This window comes from Mya arenaria, chromosome 11, assembly GCF_026914265.1.
Source record: "Mya arenaria isolate MELC-2E11 chromosome 11, ASM2691426v1".
Classification (NCBI taxonomy): Eukaryota; Metazoa; Mollusca; class Bivalvia; order Myida; family Myidae; genus Mya; species Mya arenaria.
In genome coordinates, this window is record NC_069132.1 from 67122721 (window position 1) to 67142065 (window position 19345).

At 34.5% G+C, this 19345-nt stretch overlaps 1 protein-coding gene across 3 annotated transcripts in view; it reads left to right on the forward strand.

The window, feature by feature from the left end:
* Nucleotides 1-200: 200 nt before the first annotated feature.
* Nucleotides 201-19345, forward strand: part of LOC128208134 (ras guanyl-releasing protein 3-like) — a 61406-nt gene continuing 42261 nt past the window's right edge. The window contains exons 1-2 of one of the 3 annotated variants that reach the window (XM_052911506.1): nt 201-279; nt 8014-8228. In XM_052911506.1, coding sequence (XP_052767466.1) covers nt 272-279; nt 8014-8228 — 223 coding nt within the window. In that variant the 5' untranslated portion in view covers nt 201-271. Of the gene's footprint in view, nt 280-8013; nt 8229-10183; nt 10307-19345 lie in introns of those variants that run through there. The other 2 variants (XM_052911510.1, XM_052911508.1) reach the window with 2 other exon arrangements.

Sequence of the window (19345 nt, forward strand, 5' to 3'; positions counted from 1 at the left end):
TGTTTTGCCACCTCTTGTTACTTTAAACCTTTAGAGCTGACGTTATACTCTTATTTCAGCTGTTGTGTGTCTTGTACATGTATATATAAGCATTTTCGCCATTTAATTAAATCATTCATTAATGCTACGTATTTTTAAAAAAAACAACTTCTGCTGACGGGCCTCACTAAAGGATAATTCACCGGGGAGCAATCAAGATACGCACCGCTAGTTTTGGAAATAAACACAAGAGTTCGCCCCCTTGACAATAATGAGAAAAACAAATTACTGAATGCAAAGGTAATTTTGAATGTTATTTTTATGAAATTGTTTCATTCTGATATAATTAGCTTTAATGCATTGAAATGTGTTGACTTTTCTACACAGATTGAATATTTATTTCAGTTTCTAAACCGGTAAATGTGCATACTCTACCAGAAGTTAAATGTTTATTATCTCAATATCTGGCCATCAGTTGACTTTTGATTTTTTTGCTTTAGTCTACTAGACTGTCTAGTTTAAGCTGGTAGTATTATAATGTTATTATTAGTCTCATGTTTGAGAAAGCTTTTTTTTAAGTTGGTAACCCAAGATAAAATAAACATAATCTGGCATAATGATAAATGGCTTTCATTTCTCTGTAATTGTTTTGTCATAAACTGCCTTAAAACATTGGGGAGACAGTTGCCGAAATACAAGTTACATCAAAGTGTTTTGTGGTCCACACCAATCCAGTATTTCCAGATCAGATATAAATGGGGCCGATATATTTCCTGTTTCGGACAGGTATCATAAACAATATATATCTATCCGATATCGCTTTGCCCATCTGATTTAAAGTGACTCGCTCATGTTTTTGGACCAAAAATTAGTTTTCCCTGTAATGCATCTGAAGACACTTATTTTATCTTTATTTTACTCTATGTTGTCCAAATTGCAGAAAAAAATACAGTTATAGCATAAAAAAGTATTTTGGTTTTAGTGGGTTACGAACCCTCGCTAGTAAAGTTTAGAAAAAATAAGAAAACAGCTGGCTAGTCCCCCCTGCCACCAGGACTTTAACAAAAGTGTTATGTTGACATTTTTAGGATACATTGAGAACATCACGTGATAATGTCAATGAACCAATCACGCAACACCATGGCCGTATGAACACTTATGAAAATTGTGGTCTTCAAAGAAGATATTTGAGCAAATAGCAACATTTGCTGAAGGGTTCCAGCTTTTAGTATTTTTGTTTCAACACTCCTTATGATTTGCCACACTTAATTTTGTAATTAAAAAAAGTGCATTTTTACAAACCATGAACGTGTCACTTGAAGTCGGAGGATATCTTGTAGGCAAGCTATTGGGCCAAATATATCAGGCTTATTAATCAAATGTAACTTTAGAAATCTGTCCGTCATTTGTCCGTTGGTTTGACATTCTTTCAGATATCTTGTGGCTTCAAATAATTATATATGATTTAGATCTACTTTTTTGCAATTTAGCACTGTAAATTAATTAATGTATTTCTCTTCTATGCGCAGTAGACTTGAATCGCTGTGCCCGCAGAAGGACATACTGTTGAAGTGGAGGGAATCATGGTTTATTAATAATGTTAACAAATATAGAACATAATTATATTTAATAGTAACTAATATACAATTTTAGTAGTTATTTTCATAAATTATATAAGTTGATCATATTTGGGATACTTAGAATGGAAGTTTAAAATAAATTAATGTAAAATCAAGTTAATTAAGATCAAGGGAGGTAATAAATTTGTAACAATTAGAAATATTATCACCAACCATAATTAAGTATATACGTCCTTTATTGTGTTCAATATCAGTCTGATATTCAAATATATATCAGTCTGATGATGGACCTCTTAATTTTCTGATCTATTCAAAAGCACTCATAAAAGTATTCAATATATATTAGGAGTATATTGATAATTAAGTAATTTTTCAAACATAAAATTAAGAATAAAGCTACAGTGTACCAATTCACATACGGGGATAATTACGTAAATATCGGATCGTTATCGGGCCATCATATCCAATTTGCTTGCTGGGCAGCTACTCAAAGCCCGACCAATCAAAAGGGGCTTTTGTACGTAAAAAACATGCAGTTAAAATTATTCCACCATAATTATAGATTATATGTATTAAACCATGTGATTCGAGAAAGGTGCTTTGCACATGATACTCATGCTCGGCTGATATTCCCACGCGTGTCAGTAGCATAATGTGATTTTTAACTTGTTTGAGTTTCAAAGAAAAGTTATTGTCATTACCTTGGTGTTGCTGTTGTAGACTTGTTGTCAGCATGAAATGCAAAACTTTTAACCTTGGCCATAATTCAAGAAAATTTAATGCTAATGATAATGAAACTTGGTACTGAATGTTGCTAGATGCATGCAATATTCACTAAGCAAAGGCCAATAAATCTGGCTTTAATGAATGTTGAGTTATACCCCTTTTTTAACTGAAATTTTACTGATGACTTACTTTGGTGTTGGCAGTGCCATGCTCTTGTTTTTTTTCTCAGGATTTAAATTTATTTAAAAAATTGACTGTCTGATTTTACACAATTTGTATATTTATTATTTTATACTTGATCAAGTAGATCAGGAAAGAAATGTCTAGGGCAGACACTATTGTATAGTCTATTCAAGAGTACCACATAAGAGCTCTCCTATTGTTAGCAATAATCAGATTTTAAAAGGCACTTATGATAAAAAAATTACAAGTATTAACTAGAAAAAAAAGAAGAAAAGGTTAAAGGCACTCGATCATGTTTTTGTAAACTACACTTTTTTGTATGACAAAATAATGTGTGGCAAATCATTAAGAGTGTTAAAACTAGGATACCAAAAGCTGTAAACGTTCAGTCAATTTTGAAATTTGCTGAATTATCGTCTTTAAGTTTTCATAAACATTAATTGCTTGTATTGACATTATCACGTGATGTAATCAATGTACTGTTTAAAGGTCAAAATATCCATCACTCTTGTATAAGTCCTGGTGGCCAAGTGGTAAAGGCGTCAGTTTTCTAATTTTATCTTGACTTTACTGGAGGTGGTTTGCATTCCACTAAAACCAAAATTCTTTTTTATACTATTATTTTCTGTAGTTTCGATATCAACAGATAAAATAATGATAAACTAGTGTTACCAGGAAAACTAATTTTTGGTTTTGGTTTGATAACAACCTAAATTAAAAACACCATTTGACAGAATTTACTGAAACTTTTAGTCTACTAATTATTGCAAAATGCAGAATCTGAGCAAGACGTTACCACATTGAGGCTCAATGTCAAGTTCACATAACAAGTGTTTAGAAACATTGTTTTTGATTATATATATAAGAACAACCATCCTCGACACCCCAGCATATCATAACCTGTATGATACCATGGGCAAATCAGCTGTAAAAATCTTGTACTCATGAATAATTAATAAGGTGAAATCCAGCCGTTGGATTGGTCGCATGAGACACACCTCATGCGGTGTGGAAATGGCCGAGAAGTTACGGTTGTAATCTCGGTTTGAAATAATCCAATGAGATCACGGTATATATATACAAATCGTTTTAGGCAGGATATTGTTAAATACATGTATGCCAATAGCTCTTCACAAAGGAGATTCTTTCCTTTTTGTTATCGGCTATTTCATTGGTAGGAAAATGCTTATGAATATTCAAGATTTATTAAGTTTCCCTTGCCAATTTGCCCAGGGTATCATATAGGTTATGATACCCTGGGGTACAGCGGATGAAGAACAACATGGAGACCCAATGTTGGAATCTCACCTGTTTTTGAGGTCAAATTCACAATACCGGAGGCAGAGTCTAAGTTGTTCGGTAATTTTTTACTCGGTTTCTCCTTCACGCATTGATTACATGTTCTACTAATAAATTCAACATGCAGAACACCCATGTCGACTGATATTTTCTGAGTACTACAATCAAACACAATTAGTATATATACATACAGAAAGTTTGTTAATCCCAAAGGTCATCTGTTCTATTAAATGAGGTTGACAATCGGAATCCCTGATTGAATCATGTTTGCTAAAGGTCAGGGTTCAGCAGTAATAACAGTTTGATCAGGTCAGGCTAAACATTTATGGCTTATTTTTAATGCAACGTTTATATACACAAAAATATGTATTGGGTATTATCTTTTATTGTGAACCATGCAGCCCGGCCCAGGGCTTTTTTGTTCCCGTTGGATTGGGAATTCTTTGTTTTGATGTTTGAAATCGGAGAAAATAATATACAAGACTTACATGAGGTATAATTATAAGTGGAAAATATATTTAGAATCAAAATAAATTAGTTAATGCCTGTCGGAAAAAACAACAACCTCACACTTTGTTAAATGTTGGATTCATTTGGCATTATAACATTCAAATTGGGAAAACTATGTCCATTTTTGGCATTGGGAACGAAGCTGGACGTTGGCCACAAAACAGCTGAAAAAAAGCATTGGAGTCTGACAATACTATATGTCCTTGTATTTCATGTCTTTTCCTTATATGGTGCTAATTTCTTTTATCAAACTTGGGTCACATGATCAAAGGTCACAGTAACTATTCATCAAGGCCACTTGCAGTTCGTACAAAGGTTAAGGTCACAATACAAGGTCCAGTGTTTCATTTTGTATTGGCTCCATATGTCCATGGCCAGATATTTGAAAGAATGTTTGACTTGTGAGAGGGTTGTTTTATATAAATGGCTCCCCATTTAATTTGAGTCACATTCAGATGATTGCCTTGTAATTTTCCTTCTCTACTCCATTTTAAGGGGAAAAAATATCTTTAAAACTGTGGACACATGCATCTTATATAAATCTGGTCCCTTTTAAGGGCTTCATTTTGATAGGATGATGAAGATGTACTTCTGTTTGTGAACAAACTTAGCTTAACATACTTGTCAATCAAATAAACGAAGCATTCAAATAATTGAAGTGCAACTTCTATATATATTAAGTCTGTCACTAGACTTCACACTGAAAAAAAATCCAACAACCACTTTCCGCAATTGTCACTCAGCACATTCTTTAACGTAATACCGGCCTTATTGTTATCTTTGAAGTGCCAAAAATGAACTATTAAATTATTTTTTTGTTATTATATCTCTTTGATGCAAAAAGGCACTATTATAGTTTTTTTATTAGCTGATGGATGAGTATGCTTTGGTTAATTTTATTTATTTTGCAAACGGTAGTTACTGAGTAGCTAGGTACCCCCAAAATGCTCAGCGTGATTGTGTTAAAAAATTACTTTGACAAATTGTGGGGAAATTAAATGTACCGATATGTATTGTGGCCCGGCAGTTTGCCACACAGTTTTAAACCCCCTCCCCTGAATCCCCCCTACCCAAGTGATGCGGATTATTTCACTGCAAGTAGCAACCATTATGATAGTTATTACATAAGTATTCATATGGATCCATGAACTGATTTAATATAAACTTAAAGGAAGTAAAAAAAAAAAGGTAACAGTGTAAATAGTTTAACAGATTTTTACATTTTTTATCAAATTTCCATGAATATTTTCTACAACTGTAATGAAGGTGTCAGGACTGTCTAAATACGAAAAAGTACCAAATTTATAACAGGGTTGTAGAATTTGTCATCGAGGGTTTAAAGGGGCTGTCTCATGTATTGGCACCAAAATAAGTTTTATTCTGTAACAAATCTCAGGACAATTATCTTATAGAATGTGTTACGCTTTGATATCATAATTGTAACAAAAGTACCAAAATGTAAAAAAAAAATTGTGTCGGAGACCAGGTTCGAACCCATGTCGGCAAAACGACGTACTTACTGAGCCACGAAGTCTTACTCAAATCGGATGACATAATTAAGCTATACACCTACCTCGGTAATATCACGTGATAACATCGACTAGCCAATCACGCATAAGGAATGAATTCTACCTGGTAGACATACCCAGTAATCTTTTTGAATGGAAAAATACGAAATAACTGCTAAACTTAAATAAATTGTAAACTATTTGGTACTTCAGTCAGTAAGTTTCAATGCACTGTACACATCGATGCCAAGTTTGTCAGTTTTCGACAATTTTCTCTTTTCTTCCCTATTTTATCATACGTGAGACAGCCCCTTTAAAGATGCTCTCTTACTCCCAAATTAGATTTACCATCGTTGATAATATTGCTTTAATATTCCAAAAGGGATGATTTTTTTTGTAGAAAACAATGGTTCATATGAATGATACCAAAATGAAATAAAACATGGTATTTCTACCTTATGAGACTAAAGTAGATCGCAGTAAATCTTATAGCATTCACCAATCATTTAATATTTTTGAGCTTTCTGCTATTAAATACATGGTCACAATCTTGTTATCAGTAATTATTTTTTTCCATAAATGCAAAGGTTTATCAGTCAAAAGTGATGGTCAATATACATGTGTATGCATTGATTTTGATTAAGAGTGTCACTTTAAGTTTTAAGGCGCAGAAAATGGGATAAGGAATCTATTTTTACTTAACAAATATGATCTACAACTGTAAACAAGGTGTAAGGATTATCTTAATATGAATAGATATCAAGTAATCAAGTAACAGATTGTAGCTTTAAGAGTTGTCGTGGAGGATTTAAGGGTGAAAGGTGCAAAAATGGGACACGAATCTATGTTTACCTCAGAACATTTTTCTTCAATTAAGTGTATAGAAGGAATCCGGATTCTCTAGATATGAAAAATATCAAGTAACAGATACAAGAAGTTTTAAGAGATGTCGTGGAGGGTTAGGGTGAGAGTCATGAAAATGGGACACAAATCTATTTTTACCTCACATTAATAGACAGAGAATAATTGGAATCTTTGTTATGAAAACAATTCATGATTCAAGAACTTTTGTGCTGAAAAAATATAAATGATTTCAATATCAAAATGTACGCTGTTAAAGATATATATATATATTGTTTTTAGATATTCATAAGCTATAAGTAAAGTCTAATCAATGCATATATATTCAAAACTTACAACTTGAAAGTTTTTAAAAATATTTTATTTAAAGTAATGCGGGCCCCTTTAAAAAGCATCATCAAATCCGGTTTATTTTAAAATGATTAAAAACTATAAAGCTAGTGATCTTGTGAACTTTTTTATCACATTACATCCGAGTATGGCAAATTTGATATAAGGCAAAATGACTTGGCAGTTTTTTTTTATTTATCTCAAGCGTCATTTTAAAACTTCTGATTATCATAAAAGGCCTTCTTTTATAAACCATAGTTGAACAATCGCACAAGGCATTGAGAGTGTCATCTTTGGTCAGATTCCCTTGAATGGCCTCGGACCATGTTTCCTCGCAGACATCAGGGATATTGGCTCCCTCCTGGTTCCCCAGTTATAACAAGCCTCTTGAAGCATGCTCTTCAAGATTCTAGTCAGCGTCAACACAGAGTTGCCCGCAAAAATCAATATTATAACATTGACTACCATTGAGGCTGGTGGCTGCATTAATAGGTCCCTCTGTCTTCAGCTATTGATATTTGTCTCATTCCTGAAAAAAATATTCTTTTGTGATAAAAGCTGGATATATAGATTGTGTTTAAATATTTTATGATGCATCGTTTGTTGAGTGTTTGAATGAAAATCAGTGTTTTTATGATTGTTTTCTTGGAATTTCCAATTTGAAAATCTGTTGCTCTGGATTATTTTCATCTGAAGGTCGTGTTTGCTGTTTAAGGCTGTCTTAGACAGTAACCAATCTTCAGGCTTGGATCTGTTGTGATGATGTGCGAAGGTTTTTCCTTCGGTTATTGTATATGTGAAGCAATGATTGGTGATGTTTTCAGTGTGCATTATGCTACGGAAGCTTTTCAAAAGGAGTGATTTATGAAATATACTAAGTTTATGAATATAATTTCATGAAGTGAACGTATTGTGAAACGACGTCCAATTCCTCATAATTATAGGTGTTGTGGATAAAGAAACACGCCCACTAAAATCATACAATGAATAAGCCCAGGCTACATGCCCCAAGCTTGACACAGTTTGTGTTTTTGCAGCTTTCCGCCCGTGTTTCATTACCACGAGGAAGGCGGCAGCATTATTGCGAGTGAAACGATACCTCCGGCAACGGCGGTGGTGCCAAGCTCCCCAAGGACGGCTCCGTGCGTGCTTCCCCCACACAGGCCCCGGGGACGGAGCGTCTCGTGCGTAGGTGCCACCGCCCAACAGCCTCCCATCTCACCTCGTCTCAGAAAAATGTGCAGTGACACAGGTGAACATTCGAAGTCAATGTCACATTTTATTGATTTTATTGTTTTTTTGCATGCTGTATCATCGTGGGTACATGTACATGCATGTATAATTGTTCTTATTAACAGTCACACTGTCCTACTCTGTCGTGCTCGCTCAATGGGATGTTTAACCCTAAGATAAGGGTATATTAGCTCATTATTAACACCTCATTCCATTCTGATATATATTGACATTATTGTTATGCTGTCCTTTAGTATTTAATTATTTATATAAGGGTATGAAGTGTATGCTTGGAATCACTCTTTCACAGAAAGATGCAGCAATGGATTGGTGATCAAATTTTAGCTGTTTTTATCATTGTGTTGATTTTCTTTTGCATTGTGTACCGGATATTTAAAATCTGGAGCTCTAATAGTATGTAGTTTTGTGTAACCTGTTGTACAGTTGAGTGAGTAGAATACAAAGTTTTCTTAACAGCGGCTGGACTGTGATTGAAATAAGATTAGAATATAAGACAAAACACGCCATGGACAAAACATCCCATGCCATTTTACATTTATGGGATTTTATGTCCAGGCGTGACAGACCAGTATAAGATGTTTTTTCCACCTGCTGTCAAAATGATTAGGGATGTTTTGTCCACCCTCCCAAAATGATTAGGGAAGTTTTTACCACAGTGTCAAAATTATAAGTGATGATTTTTACACCCTGCAAAAATGATATGGGATCTTTTGCCCACCTAGTCAAAAGTTATGGGATCTTTTGTTCATGGGATGTTCTGTCCGGATTCAAAATAAAGGCCAACTGAACTCAATGTTCGTAATAAGCTGCAAATTTACATGTTTTTAGTCTGGTTAAGTATGTAGTGAGTTATCTAAAATAATAGGCGGGGTTGTGAGAAACAAATTTTAGGTTAATTCATTGTTTCCAGCAGAATGAGCTGCAATTTTACATGATATGTCAGGTTAAGCATTGTTCCAATGAAATTATTGTAAATACAGGGAGCCTAAAATTAACCAAGAATCCTGTGCAAAGACACCAAAGGTAAAAAAAATGATGTTCAAGAATCATACAAAATACTCGCCAAAAGACCGCCTCCATATCTAATAGGTCATGCACGTCTATAAGGTATAATACGGTAAGATGTTGATAATGTCTCACCTAATCGTTCATATCAATCAAACTTGCCAATATAAGTTGTTTTCAAGTAATCAATTTTGTTAATTTCTCATGTTTTTACCACACAATTAATAGGTAAATATATATATTGAGTGAAAACTAATAAAAATGTATAAAGAAACTGTGCATCATCATATAGCAACTTTTAAAGATAGCTTAATTATGAAAATTGTCATTTTCTTTGAGAAAGTACGCCAATGTGTTCTTTGCCATCATATCTTTAAACCACGTAGCTGATGGAGTGCAAAAACGCTGTTGCGTAATGAAATTTGGACAGGTCAAACCTTTGTCATACAAAACCCCGAATTTGAAATAAAAACCAAAGGGGGGTAGGTGGTGAAGGGGTTAACATTAGGCATCAATCTGCCTAATCCCAAATTGGCCCTAGCTATGCGCCTGTAAACAACTTTATATTCTTTTAACATATTTATCATATTAAATAGTTTATTTTTTCTGGTAATATATATATTTGTTTAAAATTTGACATACCATATTTCATAACTCAGTTATACATGTAGATTTCAAAAAAGTAATATTTAATACTGTCCTTTTTTCTCAAAAATATTGTCTAATAAATCAAAATGTCTCTTACTAAATTTCAAAATAACAAGCAGAGATCATCTGTCATTGCATGCTGGATGTTTTTTTAAAAAACAGCAAGAAGTTTATTTCATCACATTTTTAAGCTTCTTGGCGTTTTAGATTTTCATAGCTGGGATGATGGTATTCAAGCTGACATTTGATATTGTTTCATAAGTTTAAAGTGTATTGTGAATAAACAAGGAATTTTAAGAAAAATAGCAAATTATTTCCACTTATATATCAATCCAGATAGGATCTTAGCAAAAGAGCTGTCAGGAATATTTAGGTGCTGCTCTGTGTTTATTTGGTAGCATCCTTTGACCATGATGGAGATCAGTATGTGTACCTTTCTGCACTAATAATGTTTAAGATAATCATATATTTATTTTGTTTTGATAATGACTTATATTAATATGATTTAAAATACATACAGGCTTTACATATTAAGCAGTTGAATAAAGTTTAATTGTTTGACTCCGTGTAAGATTGTAATATATTTCATTGAGTGAGCACGAAAGTTTATATTTCGAGAGTGGCGCACTCGCTGCCACGAGTGAATTATTCATTTTTGATGTTCACAAGGTGAAATATATTACTATATTTCACTGAAACAATTGGTTTTTACTTTTATAACATATGTCTTCAATTGGAATTAAAAGTCATTTTATTACAATTTTTTTCGAAAACGGGCCAAGTAGTATACGTAAGTAACGTCGTTTCCAAAATGACGTCATTGAGGTTGTGTCCCAGCCCTGTGCCCACTGATGTGTGATTTGGAACCGAGAGTCAGCTTAAATTTCAAAACAGTGAAACAATAGCAAAATTGATATTTTCTCTGTTTGAAACAGTGAAATATTAATTTTATTTCATTGATAAATCTCTACAGACCATCAGAAAGCATATAATCAAAATCACTTTTACTTAAATAAAACACAATTCCTAACTCTTTCAGACAAATTCATAACGTTTCAAATTTCACAATGCTATACAATGAGCCCTTAATTTTCTCCCTTAAGCCATCATACTCAGTCCCTTTTTTGCAACCCTCAGTCCTTAATATAAAACCTGGTCTTAACTATTACAATAACTAGATTTTGCTCAATGTTTCTAGTTAGTTGCCCATATTTCCAATTAACTTACTTGTGTGGAAAAATCAGAGCCAAGAATTCAATATAACTGCAGTCATTATAAAATTATGATGGTTTTATTTAGAAATTGTGCTCAGGTGTAGAGTATGTTGGCAACTATTTAGCGTTTAATGAGGCTGAATGCATATATACTGCTTTTCCTGAGGAAAATCTTCAAGTTTTCTGGTTAACGTAATATATATAATAAATATCTTCTGGAGACATTGAAAAGTTTGACATAATTTTAAATGCCATTAATTGTGCATGAAATTATGGAGATAAATGATTTTATTAATTTAAATGCAGCGATTCACTGCATGTGAAGTCTAAATAATAGTTAGAACATACTGTGAAAAATGATAAAGATTTAAGAATGTTTGAGTGTGCAAAGCAAATCAAGGGATGAAAGCGAAAAGGTTCCATCCTCTTCTTTATTTAATGTCACTTTGAACCTTTTTGCATTCACCCCTCGAAATAAGCCCAAATGTCTTAAAATCCTGTTAGTATTAAAATTTATGTTTCTCTGATAAAATTTGTCAATGTCTGACCATTGCCAGTTTCTAAGCCTTGTTAGTTAAGTTTATTTCACTGTTACAAGAAATCAATGTCTGACCCATGAAGTTGCCTAGTTTATAAACCCTGTAAATCAACATTTATGTTTCTCTGTTAAAAGTTATCAATGACTGACCCTTGCCTAGTTTCTAAACCATGTTAGTCAACATTTATGTTTCTCTGTTAAAAGTTATCAATGTCTGACCCTTGCCTAGTTTCTAAACCCTGTTAGTCAGCATTTATGTTTCTCTGTTAAAAGTTATCAATGTCTGACCCTTGCCTAGTTTCTAAACCCTGTAAGTCAACATTTATGTTTCTCTGTTAAAAGTTATCAATGTCTGACCCTTGCCTAGTTTCTAAACCCTGTTAGTCAACATTTATGTTTCTCTGTTAAAAGTTATCAATGTCTGACCCTTGCCTAGTTTCTAAACCCTGTTAGTCAACATTTATGTTTCTCTGTTAAAAGTTATCAATGTCTGACCCTTGCCTAGTTTCTAAACCCTGTTAGTCAACATTTATGTTTCTCAGTTAAAAGTTATCAATGTCTGACCCTTGCCTAGTTTCTAAACCATGTAAGTCAACATTTATGTTTCTCTGTTAAAAGTTATCAATGAGTGACCCTTGCCTAGTTTCTAAACCCTGTTAGTCAACATTTATGTTTCTCTGTTAAAAGTTATCAATGTCTGACCCTTGCCTAGTTCCTAAACCCTGTCAGTCAACATTCATGTTTCTCTGTTAAAAGTTATCAATGTCTGACCCTTGCCTAGTTTCTAAACCCTGTTAGTCAACATTCATTTTTCTCAGTTAAAAGTTATCAACGTCTGACCCTTGCCTAGTTTTTAAACCCTGTTAGTCAACATTTATGTTTCTCTGTTTAAAGTTATCAATGTCTGACCCTTGCCTAGTTTCTAAACACTGTTAGTCAACATTTATGTTTCTCTGTTAAAAGTTATCAATGTCTGACCCTTGCCTTGTTTCTAAATCTTGTTAGTCAACATTTATGTTTCTCTGTTAAAAGTTATCAATGAGTGACCCTTGCCTAGTTTTTAAACCCTGTCAGTCAACATTTATGTTTCTCTGTTAAAAGTTATCAATGTCTGACCCTCGCCTTGTTTCTAAATCTTGTTTGTCAACATTTATGTTTCTCTGTTAAAAGTTATCAATGTCTGACCATTGCCTAGTTTCTAAACCCTGTTAGTCAACATTTATGTTTCTCTGTTAAAAGTTATCAATGTCTGACCCTTGCCTTGTTTCTAAACCCTGTCAGTCAACATTCATGTTTCTGTGTTTAAAGTTATCAATGTCAGACCCTTGCCTTCTTTCTAAACCCTGTCAGTCAACATTCATGTTTCTGTGTTTAAAGTTATCAATGTCTGACCCTTGCCTAGTTTCTAAACCCTGTCAGTCAACATTCATGTTTCTGTGTTAAAAGTTATCAATGAGTGACCCTTGCCTTGTTTCTAAATCTTGTTAGTCAACATTCATGTTTCTCTGTTAAAAGTTATCAATGTCTGACCCTTGCCTAGTTTCTAAACCCTGTCAGTCAACATTCATGTTTCTCTGTTTAAAGTTATCAATGTCTGACCCTTGCCTAGTTTCTAAACCCTGTCAGTCAACATTCATGTTTCTCTGTTAAAAGTTATCAATGAGTGACCCTTGCCTTGTTTCTAAAACTTGTTAGTAAACATTTAGGTTTCTCTGTTAAAAGTTATCAATGTCTGACCCTTGCCTTGTTTCTAAACCCTGTCAGTCAACATTCATGTTTCTCTGTTAAAAGTTATCAATGTCTGACCCTTGCCTTGTTTCTAAACCCTGTTAGTCAGCATTTATGTTTCTCTGTTAAAAGTTATCAATGAGTGACCCTTGCCTAGTTTCTAAACCCTGTCAGTCAACATTCATGTTTCTGTGTTAAAAGTTATCAATGACTGACCCTTGCCTAGTTTATAAACCCTGTAAATCAACATTTATGTTTCTGTGTTTAAAGTTATCAATGAGTGACCCTTGCCTAGTTTCTAAACCCTGTCAGTCAACATTCATGTTTCTCTGTTAAAAGTTATCAATGTCTGACCCTTGCCTAGTTTCTAAACCCTGTTAGTCAACATTTATGTTTCTCTGTTAAAAGTTATCAATGTCTGACCTTTGCCTAGTTCCTAAACCCTGTAAGTCAACATTTATGTTTCTCTGTTAAAAGTTATCAATGTCTGACCCTTGCCTAGTTTCTAAACCTTGTTAGTCAACATTTATGTTTCTGTGTTAAAAGTTATCAATGTCTGACCCTTGCCTTGTTTCTAAGCCCTGTTAGTCAGCATTTATGTTTCTCTGTTAAAAGTTATCAATGACTGACCCTTGCCTAGTTTATAAACCTTGTTAGTCAACATTCATGTTTCTGTGTTTAAAGTTATCAATGTCTGACCCTTGCCTAGTTCCTAAACCCTGTCAGTCAACATTCATGTTTCTGTGTTTAAAGTTATCAATGACTGACCCTTGCCTAGTTCCTAAACCCTGTCAGTCAACATTCATATTTATTAATGTCTGACCATTACCTAGTTTCTAAACCTTGTCAGTCAACATTCATGTTTCTCTGTTTAAAGTTATCAATGTCTGACCTTTGCCTAGTTTCTAAACCCTGTAAGTCAACATTTATGTTTCTCTGTTAAAAAGTTATCAATGTCTGACCCTTGCCTAGTTTCTAAACCCTGTTAGTCAACATTTATGTTTCTCTGTTGAAAGTTATCAATGTCTGACCCTTGCCTAGTTTCTAAACCCTGTTAGTAAACATTTATGTTTCTTTGTTGAATGTTATCAATGTCTGACCCTTGCCTAGTTTCTAAACCCTGTTAGTCAACATTTATGTTTCTCTGTTGAAAGTTATCAATGTCTGACCCTTGCCTTAAGTTTCTAAACCCTGTTAGTCAACATTTATGTTTCTTTGTTGAAAGTTATCAATGTCTGACCCTTGCCTAGTTTCTAAACCCTGTTAGTCAACATTTATGTTTCTTTGTTGAAAGTTATCAATGTGTGCCCATTGCCTGGTTTCAAAATGTATATGTCTTTTCAACTTTTTTTAACATGGTTTGTCAAAAGTTACAAATGTCTAGAGTTTTAGCTAAATTAAATGATACAGGAAGTAACCCTGCCCCTATTTTAGTAGCAGCCCTCAGTCCTTATAGAGACAAGCAAGTGCACCCTTCCCCCTTCTTAGAATCAACTTTTGCTTCTGATAATCAAGTATTACCATTGTTTTGTTTAAAGGGTTATTATATGTTTACAAAAACATACTTATTTAATACCAGGAAATTATCTGGCAGATGAAACCTTAAGTGACTTCAATTTAAAACATTGTAACACTTTTTGTCAAGTTTATAATATTTAACAGCTGATACATTGTGACCTTTTCACTATCAGCACCCTGTGGGCTTCTTAAAAACCTTGCTTTTAAAGGCGACTATAAATTAGTTTCTAGATTTTCATCCCTGCCCGCCCCCTCTTTTTTCTGCTGCACCTTTAATTTTCTTGACTCAAATAAAATTGTTGAAATACTGGGTCTGACTATTTGCTTATCAGGCTGGTACTGTCCGAGAATGGCGTTTATTCATACGGTGTCGATGTATACATTCACATATAAAAAAAAGATGAGTTGTTAGATTGAGTTCGTGGTTTGTCTGGAAACACAGTCATGTATATGGTCCCTTATGCATTAAGAAAGAGCATGAACACACATATTCAACGGTAAAACAGTCATGTTACGGAAAAGAAAAGAAAAACAACAACCTCTATTTAAAAAATCTGTAAGAAATTCTCGCAATAAATATCTTTTAACCTTATAGCCTAAATGTCTCGCCCTCCATTAATAAGTTTCTGAACTTTGTTTGCAAAATTTAACTTGTATTGTAAAATCAAATATTGTTTAATTTTATTCATTGTCGAGATGTTTTTTTTTTAATTGTATTAGTAAAATTAAGAAGACTCAATGACTGACACGTAATCTTAAAATTCTCTCAGGTTTAAGAATTAATGTTTTTTTTCAGGTATTCTTGGTTGTTGTCTGAGACATGTTGTCAATGTCTTGTTTAATAATTTAGGAAAAGAATTCCCTCCCCCACAAACACAGACTCAATTTTCTTGAAACAATGTCTTTTTTGTCTTGCCTTTGCAAATGTTAATCTTCTGCTCTTTTCTTTTTTAAGTTAAAAATAGACTTCAGGAACTAAATCTTTCTTGGTAAATGTCAAAGTATGGAGGCAACTTAATAAATGAATGCACTTAGAAAATGATGGTCTCAAGTTCCCAGCTCACTATTGAACTGAACATAATGTCACATTTGTTTTTCTTCAAAAAAGGTTTTGGTAAAAATCAATGCAACGCTATGTATCTGTTGACCACAGTGTCAGTGACGCTATGTAACTGTTGACCTCAGCATCGGTGACGTTATGTTACTGTTGACCACAGCATCGGTGACGTTATGTTACTGTTGACCACAGCATCGGTGACGTTATGTTACTGTTGACCACAGCATCATTGACGTTATGTTACTGTTGACCACAGTTGACCACATCATCGGTGACGTTATGTTACTGTTGACCACAGCATCGGTGACATTATGTTACTGTTGACCACAGCATCGGACACATTATGTTACTGTTGACCACAGCATCTGTGACGTTATGTTACTTTTGGCCACAGCATCGGTGACGTTATGTTACTGTTGACCACAGCATCGGACACGTTATGTTGCTGTTGACCACAGCATTGGTGACGTTATGTTGCTGTTGACCACAGCATCGGTGACGTTATGTTGCTGTTGACCACAGCATCGGTGACGTTATGTTGCTGTTGACCACAGCATCGGTGACGTTATGTTGCTGTTGACCACAGCATCGGTGACATTTTGTTGCTGTTGACCACAGCATCGGTGACGTTATGTAGCTGTTGACCACAGCATCGGTGACGTTATGTAGCTGTTGACCACAGCATCGGTGACGTTATGTTGCTGTTGACCACAGCATCGGTGACGTTATGTTGCTGTTGACCACAGCATCGGTGACGTTATGTTGCTGTTGACCACAGCATCGGTGACGTTATGTTGCTGTTGACCACAGCATCGGTGACGTTATGTTGCTGTTGACCACAGCATCGGTGACGTTATGTTGCTGTTGACCACAGCATCGGTGACATTTTGTTACTGTTGACCACAGCATCAGTGACGCTATGTAACTGTTGACCACAGCATCAGTGACGCTATGTAACTGTTGACCACAGCATCAGTGACGCTATGTAACTGTTGACCACAGCATCAGTGACGCTATGTAACTGTTGACCACAGCATCAGTGACGCTATGTAACTGTTGACCACAGCATCAGTGACGCTATGTAACTGTTGACCACAGCATCAGTGACGCTATGTAACTGTTGACCACAGCATCAGTGACGCTATGTAACTGTTGACCACAGCATCAGTGACGCTATGTTACTGTTGACCACAGCATCAGTGACGCTATGTTACTGTTGACCACAGCATCAGTGACGCTATGTTACTGTTGACCACAGCTTCAGTGACGCTATGTTACTGTTGACCACAGCATCGGTGACATTATGTTACTGTTGACCACAGCATCATTGACGTTATGTTACTGTTGACCACAGTTGACCACATCATCGGTGATGTTATGTTACTGTTGACCACAGCATCAGTGATGTTATGTAACTGTTGACGTAATGTAACTGTTGACCACAACGTCAGTGTCTTGTATTGTATAATTGCAATTTATATGAAAAATAGAAAGGGCTTGGAATTATTTAAAAGATAAAAGAAGTATGGTTATGCGCATATATGTAGACTTAAAACATCGTATTTGGTTGAATTCTTACTAAATTTATTCTGACAAAACACACAGACTATTTTCATTTTTTTTTTTTTTGCACAGAAATGAGGAAGTTGTACTAAGTGACATTAAACATGATGTTAGATAATGCCTCAGGCTGTTTTAATTAGTTTCCTGCTTCTTCATTACATGTGAGGTATATGTACTGTAAACATTAATAGTTGGAATAAATACTCGCCTTGGCTGATATAAGATATGGCATGAATGAATACAATTTTACCAAAATGTTTACCTTGTGAAGTTTGATGAAAATTTTCAGAACATGTTCCAAATTTATACTTCAGTGGTTAGGCCCACAGTAAATTGGTGTATCTTTACTCATGTTTTTAAGTGTATGTAGGTAATAAATGGGTATTTTTTTAACTAAATTGGTCACCCCTAAATTTTGAAGTAAGAAAAATGTGTTAAAAATAGCTGTCAATAGCAATGGTGAATTATGAGAGTTTCCAGTTTCAGATTTTAAATTGATGAGGCTAGTTATAACATTGAGTCACTTTATAAAAAAGTACATCTTGAATATACTCAATCAAAGTAACTCCTTGTCACGATTTATCATATTATTCCCAAAAGGAACATGTTTGATGTTTTACGGCAAAATATCCTTAAACTGTGTGGAAGTCTCAGATATTAAATGCTAAAACATACAATTTTTTTTTTTATAAAATGTGATTTATTTTTTATTTTGACCACTGGAGAGGTACCAAACAAATGAAAGTTTCTGGTATTTTTTGTTGGTAAAAACATCCCCTGGAAAAAAAGTGTTCCCCTTGACAAAACACCTCATGGCCAAAACACCTCCTGAACAAAACGTGTCTCCCTGTACACAATCCATGGACAAACACAACCCCTTGACAAAACACCCCCTGGATGCATCCTCTTGACAAAACATCCCCTGGACACACCCCCTTGACAAAACATTGCCAGGACAAAACAACCCCGAGACAAAACATTCCCTGGACAAAACATCCCCTGGACAAAACATCCAATGGACACAACCCCTTGACAAAACACCCCCTGAGCACCCCCCCCCCCCCCCCGGCCACAACCCCAGGCCACAACCCCTTGGCAAAACAACCTCTTGGCAAAACAACCCCTGGACAAAACAACCCCTGGACAAAACAATCCCTGGACAAAACACCTGCTCATCTTTGTATAGATTAACAAATTTAACCCCCCACAATTTTTACAAGGTGGATAAAACAGGGTTTTCCATGTAAAAAAGAATGTGCCCAATTCAGTAGAGTGCCAAACAGCAAATTATTGATTGTGGTTGTCTGAGATTTAAGTTTTTTATTGCCTAGTTTATTTGCTATATTTTTAATATAAATTTTAGTAGCTGAGAACTCTTAAAACCTGATATGAGTAACATTCATGTCTGTTTCCGAGGCTGAATTGCCTGAGTAATTGTCCCTTAAATGACTTAGAGGCAAAGAGAAGATGTCTTCACTGAGTTTGAGTCAACAACCTCGTTGGTGTGGGCCAGACACCTTTACCACTAAATAAACTCACCATAGGCTATTATCTTTTAAGTGTATTTTAATGATTGCCTTTGATATTTTCAATCATAAACACTTCAGGGCATAGTGATGATCGCTGTCAAGTAATTATGAATGATGAATGATTTAAGTTTCAGATTTTAAATTGATAAGACATAGTTCAGTAATTTTGAAAAAGTACATCTTGAAAATAAACTGTTTTTCCTTTTTCATGATTAAATATCATATATTCTAAAGGAACATTTTTGTCTCCTTAAGGCAAAATATTTTTTAACTGTTTGGAACTGTCGTGTATATTACCAAATTCTCAAAATCATT